General features: G+C 46.6%; 1 protein-coding gene across 2 annotated transcripts in view; it reads left to right on the top strand.

The window, feature by feature from the left end:
* The window catches only part of LOC115206168 (Na(+)/H(+) exchange regulatory cofactor NHE-RF2), a 62,291-nt gene that overhangs the window by 46,487 nt on the left and 3,997 nt on the right, over window positions 1-11,807 (top strand). For both annotated transcript variants that reach the window (XM_029772829.1, XM_029772840.1), the window contains 3 exons: window positions 1,624-1,842; window positions 10,772-10,925; window positions 11,277-11,395. In XM_029772829.1, coding sequence (XP_029628689.1) covers window positions 1,624-1,842; window positions 10,772-10,925; window positions 11,277-11,395 — 492 coding nt within the window. The remainder of the gene's footprint in view (window positions 1-1,623; window positions 1,843-10,771; window positions 10,926-11,276; window positions 11,396-11,807) is intronic.

The following is an 11,807-nucleotide window of genomic DNA, read 5'->3' as shown; positions in this document are numbered from 1 at the left end:
TCTCTGTTTCAACTCTCTCGTTTCTTCTTTCTCTTTCATACACACACAACCTCTCTCTTTCTTCTCCTTAACTTTTTCTCTCCATACCTCTCTCCCTCTTTCCTCTTTATTTCTTCTCTTTCTCTTAATCTTGCTTTCCCCCTCCCTCCCTCCCTCCATCTCTCTCTATGTGGATCCAGGACAGATCCCTGTGTGCTAATAGCTAAGTGACCTCTCTGTATTAAGCCCCACCCCTTCGTCCTGGCCTTGCGGTCACTTCCTGCTTCTCCTCCAATAAAAATTAATTTGAATGAAATCAGTCTGAATCATTCCATTGTACTCCAGACCAGGCCTGGATGACTTTCTTAGGGCATCCTTCCCGGAACGCTGTTGGTTTAAGCAATTTTATGGAATTCTGTCCATGAAATGGGCCATGTTTTATATTTTGGTGTTGATGAGAGAGAGAGAGAGATTTAGTAAGTATTAAAACAGATTTTCCCTCCCCTATTAGATATCTACCTCGTAATACTTCTAAAAGTGACATCCATACATCTGCGTACTCCTTCCATCCCACACCCATCCCTCCCTCCTTGTCTCCCTCTATGCCCAGCGAATGGCCGACCATTGTTGTTGTCCCTCCATGTGAGCCAACATAGTGCACCACACCCTGTGTGTCTGTCTGCTAAAAATACCTTGGCAGGACTGGATGTATTGTCTGATGACAGACGATGTATAATGCAGATATTGTGTGATAGTGTACACACACACACACACACACACACACTGATAGCGTGTGTCAGGTATGTGTTCTGCATTGGGTGTTTGAGGGATAGGGTCCCATATGGGGGTTAGCCCAGACCCCCTACACGCCCTTTACCACTCCCTAACAACTCTTTATCACCCCACAGTGGAGGTGAGGTTACACCATGTCACTAATAACACTGACACCAGTGACACTTATTGTTGGTGAATGAATCTAGATGCTCATTGTGACCTTTTACACAGATACTCAACACAACATTTACTGTTATGATGTGGTGTTGGGATGAGTTAGTCTTATACAAGGTGAAGGTCTTTGAGTTGGAGATTGTCTTTCTATACTAGTCCAAATCATTTACATTACAACTATAGACTCAGTATAGAGAACCTGCTGAATGTTTTTTCCACTGATAGGCTAGCAGTGTTAAGGAGATGCAGGCCTACATATGAACATTCCTGTGGTGTAATAACTATTTTATTTCTTTGACAGTCATCTTACTGTAATAACATCAGAATGATCTGTCACAGAGGATTTCTCTCTCTGCTCATATGGCCTTAGTGCATGTGCTGGTGTTGTACATAATACGTGTAGGTATCTTCAATCTGTTCTGCTTCTCTGACTCAAGTTAAACAGGATATACAGTAGATAGGTAGGGGTTGGGATCAAGCAGAAGACACATTTCATTTCCCTGTGATAATGGACAACAAATTAAATACATTAGTGGTGTTTGTTTGGTAGAGAACACAAACAAGCAATAAAAAGACTATTGGAGGGATCCAAACTTCTTTCTGTAATTAAATTTGACAAGACTTCTTTGAGTACTCAGTAGTGTATATGACTAGACTGTAGATGATATTATGTATCTTTCTCTCTGTTCACTACAGGAGGCTCTGGCCCATGTTAATGCCCATGTCCAGGTGGCGCGGCCACCAGTGGACCCATCGGAGCTGTTCCCCAGGCTGTGCCACCTGGTGCGGGCCGAGACTGGCTACGGCTTCAACCTGCACAGTGAGAAGTCCCGGCCGGGCCAGTACATCCGCTCCCTGGACCCTGGGTCTCCAGCCGACCACGCCGGGCTCAGACCACAGGACAGACTCATAGAGGTGAGGAGAGAGGGGATGGGTGGAGGAGGGGAGAGGAGAGGGGGATGGGTGGAGGAGGGAAGGATGGGTGTTGAAAGAGGGCAAGTGGTTAGAGACTAAAGAAGGGTGGGGGACTGTGGAGCTCCATGAAGGTGTTTATTTTTCATGAAGGTGAGGAGGATAGGTTTGTGAGGAGGAGGCTGGGAAGAAGGGCTAGTCCAGGAAGAGGATAGAGCTGCAGGGGATTGGTGGGAGAGGGAGGAGGGAGTCTGATGTCTTAATAATCATGGAACTATGGACCAGTAGAGGCTTGGTTTGTAAACTTTAGACATAAACTTTAGACAAGTGGTGAGAGAGAAGGAGACAGACTCCAATCAGCTAGTTTACAATGGTCCTAATGAGACCCTAATGAGGTGGGCTTTGAGAAATGGGGTTGGAACACCCTAATTAAGGGGGTTTCTAGAACATGTCAGAGAGAGAGGGAGTGGGGTGATTGAACATGTGTCTGAGATAAGGGATACAGAGTGAGACCCCAAGAGGCCTTTTACTCCCCTATGTACATGCAAATGGATGTGTGCTTGCTTGTGAATGTTTGGGTTTGTGCTTATCAGTGTGTGTGTACACAGGTGTGACCTGGTGTGGCAGCAGTCTCAATGCTCATCCTTCATGCGTGTGCAGGGCCACACGTGCCTGGTTTAACCCCTCTAACGATACCACTGCTACAACACGGCCTGGACCCCGGCCTCATCTCTCACATGTTTTAGTTGAGATTAAGGAGGACAGGCTGATAGTGGGGAGAGGTTGTTCATCAGTCTGAAAGCAGGATACAGACGGGAGAGAAACATATGAGGCATGAATGTGTGGGAGAAAGAAGGGATGGGGGGATAGCAGAGGGTCAGAGATAGAGGGATAGAAGGAGACAGACAGGGGAGAAGCAGACGTGTGGAACATACTGATCCTGCTCACCATACACCCTCTCAATCAGACCCCCAGACACATTCCCATGAACCCTGACCCCAGAGCAGTACATCAGGGCCACACAGGGCCAAAACAGGGTCAAATACAGGGTCAGACAGGGCCAAAAACAGAGTCAGACAGGACATAAAATACACCGCATCAAAAACACAGGGTCAAATGAAATTCACACAGAGCCAAACAGAATCTAGCTTAGTTTAACTAAACCTAACCTGGCTCGTAGCATTACCATGACGTTACCATAGCGTTGGGGTGAAAACACAAGGCTGGAAACAGTATAAACAAAGTGTAATATGGCAGGCAGAGCAGTTGCATACAGTAGACCCCAACAGGGTCAAAGAGAGACACACACAATCACACACACATGCACGGCTATACCATTCCAGTCCTGCCCATACAGTATGAGTAACACGGACAGCTATACCATTCCAGTCCTGCCCATACAGTATGAGTAACACGGACAGCTATACCATTCCAGTCCTGCTCATACAGTATGAGTAACACGGACGGCTGCACACACACTGGCACTAGAGGGAGGAGTTGCTTTCAATGCTTTGATGTCCCTCTGTCTGTCCAGCAACAGGAAACAGTGAGAGTGAACTGTAGCTATGGGAGTTAGCTTCCTGTGTCTGTTAGATGACAATAACAGGCCAAGTCACTCCCTGTCCATGTGCTCTAAGGTCCATAAATAGGTTTTATCAAGTTTATATAGAGACTAAAGAGTCCCTGCCCTGAACCTGAAGACACACATCCAGAGAGAGAGACAGAGAGGCCTAGATCTTCTGTACAGATTCTGTAAGACCTGGGCCCTGACAGTAAATCTCAGTAAGACAAAATTGAAATGTAATTGACAGAGAACCTGAATACACACACGCCCAGGGAGAGAGACAGAGATACCCTGCCCTGAACCTGAATACACACACGCCCAGGGAGAGAGACAGAGATACCCTGCCCTGAACCTGAATACACACACGCCCAGGGAGAGAGACAGAGATACCCTGCCCTGAACCTGAATACACACACGCCCAGGGAGACAGACAGAGATACCCTGCCCTGAACCTGAATACACACACGCCCAGGGAGGGAGACAGAGATACCCTGCCCTGAACCTGAATACACACACGCCCAGGGAGGGAGACAGAGATACCCTGCCCTGAACCTGAATACACACACGCCCAGGGAGGGAGACAGAGATACCCTGCCCCGAACCTGAATACACACACGCCCAGGGAGGGAGACAGAGATACCCTGCCCTGAACCTGAACCTGAATACACACGCCCAGGGAGAGAGACAGATATACCCTGCCCTGAACCTGAACCTGAATACACACGCCCAGGGAGAGAGACAGATATACCCTGCCCTGAACCTGAACCTGAATACACACACGCCCAGGGAGAGAGACAGAGATACCCTGCCCTGAACCTGAATACACACACGCCCAGGGAGACAGAGATACCCTGCCCTGAACCTGAATACACACACGCCCAGGGAGACAGAGACGGATGACTACACAGGACAGTAAATACAATGGGCTCCATTGGGTTAATACAGGGTATAGTTCAATGCAGTACTGGGCCCTGACATTCCACTGACTCCCCTCCCCACTGCTTAGATACTGTAAGCACTCAGAGAGCCCAAATACTTGAGACAATACAGTACTGTCTGTCTCTACTGTGTCTTCAATTCATAACAATAGAATCTCATTCTACGTCTATGCATTACCTTCCACAATATGTCTGCAAAGCAGCATTCAGCAACCATCTGTGACATTCCACCACATCATATTCAAAAAGGTATTTGTAGATCAAGAGCCTGTATTGGTGTCCTCTTCTGAACACAACACAGTTAAAAGCCTTGGCCTTCTCCCTTCCTGTATGAATGGGGCTCAATAGCATCAGCTGTGTTTTGACAGGACCAAGTGAAAGGGATTTCTAATGAACACAGTCTGGGTGTATAGTTTCAGCTCAGAGTGGTTCATCTATAGTCATTGAAACCCTGTCTGTGTTGGCTAGATTAGCGCTAAGTGAAGTTACTCCCTACCCACTGATTCAGCATCCCTATAATCAGTGGTGGAAAAAGTACCCAATTGTCATACTTGAGTAAAATTAAAGATACCTTGATAGAAAATAACTCATGTAAAAGTGAAAGTCACCCAGTAACTTGAGTCAAAGTAAAAAACGATTTGGTTTTAAATATACTTAAGTATCAAAAGTAAAAGTATAAATAATATTAAGCAAACCAGATGGCACAAGTTTCTTGTTTTTAAATGTACGGATAACCAGGGATACACTCCAACACTCAGACATCATTTACAAACGAAGCATGTGTGTTTAGTGAGTCCGCCAGATCAGAGGCAGTAGGGATGACCAGGGATGTTCTCTTGATAAGTGCGTGAATTGGACCATTTTCCTGTCCTGCTAAGCATTCAAAATGTAATGACTACTTTTGGGTGTCAGAGAAAATGTATTAAGTAAAAAGTACATAAATATAAATAGTAAAGTACAGATACCCCAAAAAACTACTTAAGTAGTACTTTAAAGTATTTTTACTTAAGTACACTATATACACAAAAGTATGTGGACACCTCTTCAAATTAGTGGATTTGGCTATTTTAGTCACACCCGTTGCTGACAGGTGTATAAAATTGAGCACACAGCCATGCAATCTCCCTAGACAAACATTGGCAGTAGAATGGCCTTATCAGAGAGCTCAGTGACCTTCAACGTGGCAGCATCATAGGATGCCACCTTTCTAACAAGTCAGTTCGTCAAATTTCTGCCCTGCTAGAGCTGTCCCAGTCAACTGTAAGTGCTGTTATTGTGAAGTGGAAACGTTTAGGAGCAACAACAGCTCAGCCACGAAGTGGTAGGCCACATAAGCTCACAGAACAGGACCGCCGAGTGCTGAAGTGTGTGGTGCGTAAAAATCATTTATCATCAGTTGCAACACTCACTACTGAGTTCCAAACTGCCTCTGGAAGCAACATCAGCACAAGAACTGTTCGTCGGGAGCTTCATAAAAATGGGTTTCCATGGCCAAGCAGCCGCACACAAGCCTAAGATCACCATGCGCAATGCTAAGTGTCAGCTGGAATGGTGTAAAGCTCGCCACCATTGGACTCTGGAGCAGTAGAAACGCGTTCTCTGGAGTGATGAATCACACTTCACCACCTGGCAGTCTGATGGACGAATCTGGGTTTGGCGGATGACAGGAATACACTACCTGCCCCAATGCATAGTGCCAACTGTAAAGTTTGGTGGAGGGGGAATAATGGTCTGGGGCTGTTTTTCATGGTTCGGGCTAGGCCCCTTATTCTAGACGATTCTGGGCTTCCAACTTTGTGGCAACAGTTTGGGGAAGGCTCTTTCCTGTTTCAGCATGGCAATGCCCCAGTGCACAAAGCGAGGTCCATACAGAAATGGTTTGTCAAGATCAGTGTGGAAGAACTTGACTGGCCTGTACAGAACCCTGACCTCAACCCCATCGAACACCTTTGGGATGAATTGGAGTGCCGACTGCGAGCCAGGCCTAATCGCCCAACATCAGTGTGCAACCTCACTAATGCTCTTGTGGCTGAATGGAAGTATGTCCCCACAGCAATGTTCCATCATCTAGTGGAAAGCCTTCCCAGAAGAGTGAAGGCTGTTATAGCAGCAAAGGGGGGACCAACTCCATATTAATGCCCATGATTTTGGAATGAGATGTTCAATGAGCAGGTGTCTACATACTTTTGGTCATGTAGTGTACTTTACATCACTGCCTATAATCATTTAGGTTAGGATCAGGAGTAGGCTGATCTGGTCCTAGATCTGGGGTTAAGGGTTAAGGACTACTTTTACCTTATGCGCTTAGAGCAGTTTCCCCTATACAGTCAGTGTCAGTAAACTGTAGTCAGTGAAGCCCTGTCACTCAGTCATTGGTTTTAATGCTGTGTCTCTTCGTTCTAGCTGGATTAGTGCTAAGTGGCTAGGTCACTGTACCTGCTGAAACTGCAGGCAGAGCCCTGGGGGTTTGGCCTAGGTAACCCCAGGCAGGTGTGTGGGCTCAGCGGTTGACTAGAGGATGATTATGTGTGTGTTATTCTCTGTGGCTAATGGAGGATGTCCTGACCAAGCAACTGTGTGGCACGGTTCACTGCTTGGTCCATCTGTCAGCAGCTCGTTAGCAAGGTGAAGACCCATTTTCTCTCTCACACACACACACACACACACACACACACACACACACAGGTAAACCATTGGAAACATTCCAGGGTGTACAACCTAAGCAAACACTGACGATTATGATAGTACCTTGAAAACGACTGCTCTGTAAAGCATTCAAACAGCACTGTATTCCAATGAAAAACAGGTTTGGCCCACTAGCACTACACTGACTGTTGTATTGTGTGGGAGTCGCCTAATGAACAAGGGCCCTATTAATTAGCTTGAGTGGGCTGGATTGTTTTGTTGGATTGTGAAGGATTGCTGCTGCTATGAAACATGACACAACACCTGCTCCCCTAGCCCAACACAAAGGGGGCTTGTTCCTCCTCATGCACTAGGGCTGGTAGGATGAGACGATTCTCTACCAATTAGTGTGTGATGACTCCACTGAGCCTTATGTTCTGACACCTACTCTAATGGCGAGAGAGAGACAAAGAGAGAGAGAGACGGAGAGAGACAAAGAGAGAGAGAGAGAGACAGAGAGACAGAGAGAGAGAGACAGAGAGAGAGAGACAGAGAGAGAGACAGAGAGAGAGAGACAGAGAGAGAGAGACAGAGAGAGAGAGACAGAGAGAGAGAGACAGAGAGAGAGAGACAGACAGAGAGAGAGACAGAGACACAGAGACGGAGACGGAGAGAGAGAGAGACAGAGACAGAGAGAGAGGGAGACAGAGACAGAGAGAGAGGGAGACAGAGAAAGAGAGAGAGGGAGACAGAGAAAGAGAGAGAGGGAGACAGAGACAGAGAGAGAGACAGAGAGAGAGAGAGACAGAGACAGAGAGAGAGAGACAGAGACAGAGAGAGAGACAGAGAGAGAGAGAGACAGAGACAGAGAGAGAGACAGAGACAAGAGAGAGAGACAGAGAGAGACAGAGAGAGACAGAGAGAGACAGAGAGAGACAGAGAGAGACAGAGAGAGAGAGAGAGAGACAGAGAGACAGAGAGAGAAGACAGAGAGAGAGAGAGAGACAGAAGAGAGAGACAGAGAGAGAGAGAGAGAAGAGGAGAGATAGAGACAAGAGAGAGAGAGACAGAGAGGAGAGCGAGAGAGAGAGAGAGAGACAAAGAGAGAGAGAGAAGAACAGAGAGAGAGGAGACAGAGAGAGGGAGACACAGAGAGGGGAGACAGAGACAGAGAGAGAGAGGGAGAACCAGAGTAGAGAGCGAAGAGGGGAACAGAGAGAGAGAGAGAGAGACAGAGAAAGAGGGAGAGAGGGAGACAGAGAAAGAGAGAGAGGGAGACAGAGAAAGAGAGAGAGGGAGACAGAGAAAGAGAGAGAGGGAGACAGAGAAAGAGAGAGAGGGAGACAGAGAAAGAGAGAGAGGGAGACAGAGAGGGAGACAGAGAAAGAGATGAGAGAGGGGAGACAGAGAGGGAGACAGAGAGGGAGACAGAGAGGGAGACAGAGAGGGAGACAGAGAGGGAGACAGAGAGGGAGACAGAGAGGGAGACAGAGAGGGAGACAGGGAGGGAGACAGAGAGGGAGACAGAGGGAGACAGAGGGAGACAGAGACAGAGAGGGAGACAGAGACAGAGAGGGAGACAGAGAGAGAGAGGGAGACAGAGACAGAGAGAGAGGGGAGACAGAGAAAGAGAGAGAGGGAGACAGAGAAAGAGAGAGAGGGAGACAGAGAAAGAGAGAGAGGGAGACAAAGAGAGAGAGGGAGACAAAGAGAGAGAGGGAGACAAAGAGAGAGAGAGAGAGGGGGAGACAGAGAGAGAGAGAGAGAGACAGAGAGAAAGAATAGATAGAGATGTGTTTCTGATAGTGAAGGGGTCAGCACCTTAACGGTTATCACTGCTTAACTCTCACTCTCTAGTCTGGTATCTAGCCGTGCTGTTACAGTGTATTAGACCAGTCTGGTATCTAGCTGTGCTGTGACAGTGTATTAGACCAGTCTGGTATCGAGCCGTGTTGTTACAGTGTATTAGACCAGTCTGGTATCTAGCCGTGTTGTTACAGTGTATTAGACCAGTCTGGTATCTAGCCGTGCTGTTACAGTGTATTAGACCAGTCTGGTATCGAGCCGTGTTGTTACAGTGTATTAGACCAGTCTGGTATCTAGCCGTGCTGTTACAGTGTATTAGACCAGTCTGGTATCTAGCTGTGCTGTGACAGTGTATTAGACCAGTCTGGTATCGAGCCGTGCTGTTAGTGTATTAGACCGGTCTGGTATCTAGCCGTGTTGTTAGTGTATTAGACCAGTCTGGTATCTAGCCGTGTTGTTACAGTGTATTAGACCAGTCTGGTATCGAGCCGTGTTGTTACAGTGTATTAGACCAGTCTGGTATCTAGCCGTGCTGTGACAGTGTATTAGACCGGTCTGTTATCGAGCCGTGTTGTTACAGTGTATTAGACCAGTCTGGTATCTAGCCGTGTTGTTACAGTGTATTAGACCAGTCTGGTATCTAGCTGTGCTGTGACAGTGTATTAGACCAGTCTGGTATCGAGCCGTGCTGTTAGTGTATTAGACCGGTCTGGTATCTAGCCGTGTTGTTAGTGTATTAGACCAGTCTGGTATCTAGCCGTGCTGTTACAGTGTATTAGACCAGTCTGTGTCACAACCGCCTCCTACTGCCCTCACTTCATAAGCAGCAGCGTTAGTGAATTTTAAAACAAAATCCCCCTCAGGACACTGATACCTGAAACCCACACTATTGGTTCAGCAGAAGCTAGGCATCAATATTTGATGGTGTACCAACGTTAAGGCAGGCAGCACCGTGCAAAGCTACAGTACTAGCTGAATAGAGTTAATGGAATATACAGGAGTCTGTGGAAAGTCACAGGGAGAAACTCTCCGACAGAAACTGATGTGTTAGTGACTGGGGTGTAGGTGTGAGAGCTTCTCACTTTTCATACACTCTCGCTCCCCTCTCTTTCTCTCCTCACACACTCCCCCCTCACTCTTTTCCAGCTGAATTCACAAGTTGCCGAACCAATAAGAGGGATTACTATGACCAAAGAGAGAAAAAAAGTGTTTGAAAAGGAAACAAATAAATGATGTTCTACTGTTAGAGCCCATTAGCTTACATGCTCGTTCCATCCTTGTTGTAATGGGGTATGGAATGTAAAGGTATTCTGTTCAGCTTGTACGTCATTGAGGAAGGAATGCAGAATATTCTCTCTCTCTCTCTCTATGCACCATCTTGCAAAAATGTGTGTCTGATTCCTCACTCTTCATTGAGTCCTCACTCTTCATTGAGTCCAGTGGAAAATGATTGTTTTGGTGCATAGCACCCTCTACTGTTTGGATCAAGTAATGGTTCGCATATTCAGTTGATCCTTGTCTGAATAAATAAGTATAAGTATTTTAGTTTAGGCTATGCCATGGTTTTGGACAGTTGTGAATGTGTTCTCTAAAATGCTGGCTCAGGTAAAGAGGATGTTGTTGGATTGAGACTGGTGAACTGCTGCACTGGTCCAATGTGGACGTACCAGAAATCAACTGTAAGTCAACCAGTGTAAAGTCTGCACACCAGTAATGACAGACGAGCGACCAACATCACTAGTGTGCTTTTTTAGAACTTGTTTTGGATACTTAATTGTTCCTGTCTGAACCAGCAGCAGGATCTAGAGTTTTCACTGTTTCTTTCCTACTGTATACATATTCACAACCAGACAGCCTTGAACATCTTTCAGACATTGAAACATTGAGACAGTGACGAGGCCAGATCACAGAATCCCAGACAACAGTATAGATGGAGACATCTAACATCGCTCACCCATAACACCCTTTCTTCCCCTCTGTCTCCCTTCTCTCCTTTCAGGTGAATGGAGTGAACGTGGAGGGCATGCGCCATGCGGAGGTTGTGGCCTTCATAAAGACAGGAGGAGATGAGACCAGGTTGCTGGTGGTGGACCCTGACACAGACCATCACTTTAAGAAGATGGGCGTCACCCCGTTGGCCAGCCACGTCAAAGGTATTTATTTAAAGTGTACTCTTATAAACCACGCCAAAGGCACAGTACAGCTCAGGACAAGTCTCTAGTCTAATTGTACATCTACATTGTACAGTTGCATATTGAGAAGGCGGTAATGGTGTTGATGATCCTAATCTACAGTGAAATGTTACGGTGTAGTTCATCAAAACCAGCATCAGATTACTGACCTCCAAATCTGAGCCTGTAATTCTGGGTGTTGGGTGAAGGTAGGGTGGATCAGTTTTGCATTTCCCCCCAGTAATGGTTAAGGTTAGGATTGGGGGGAGGAAAGGGTAGAGAAGCTGATCCTAGATCTGTACACAGAGAGTAATTCTGACCCTTCTTTCCCAGACTATGACGGTCCGTCCATATCCAACGGCTCCCCCAGTCCTCAGATCAACGGCAGCTTCACCAGCCGCTCCATCCAGTCACACCACTCTGACCTGAGCAGTCCTGACAACAGCCTGCAGGTGTGTCTGTGTGTGTGTGAACAAACATGCAAGAGAGCATGCAAGGTGTGTGTGTGTGTGTGTGTGTGAACAAACATGCAAGAAAGCGTGCAAGGTGTGTGTGTGTGTGTGTGTGTGTGTGTGTGAACAAACATGCAAGAAAGCATGCAAGGTGTGTGTGTGTGTGTGTGTGTGTGTGTGTGTGTGTGTGTGTGTGTGAACAAACATGCAAGAAAGCGTGCAAGGTGTGTGTGTGTGTGTGTGTGTACAAACATGCAAGAAAGCGTGCAAGGTGTGTGTGTGTGTGTGTGTGTACAAACATGCAAGGTGTGTGTATATGTGTGTCTGCATGCGTGTGAACTATATTTTAGTGTACAGTATATAACCTCTTGTTATTTCATATAACACATACAGTGTATCACATTAACACAGA

The sequence above is a fragment of the Salmo trutta genome, chromosome 1, assembly GCF_901001165.1.
Source record: "Salmo trutta chromosome 1, fSalTru1.1, whole genome shotgun sequence".
In the NCBI taxonomy this organism is placed as follows: Eukaryota; Metazoa; Chordata; class Actinopteri; order Salmoniformes; family Salmonidae; genus Salmo; species Salmo trutta.
This window is presented reverse-complemented; position numbering and strand designations above follow the sequence as displayed.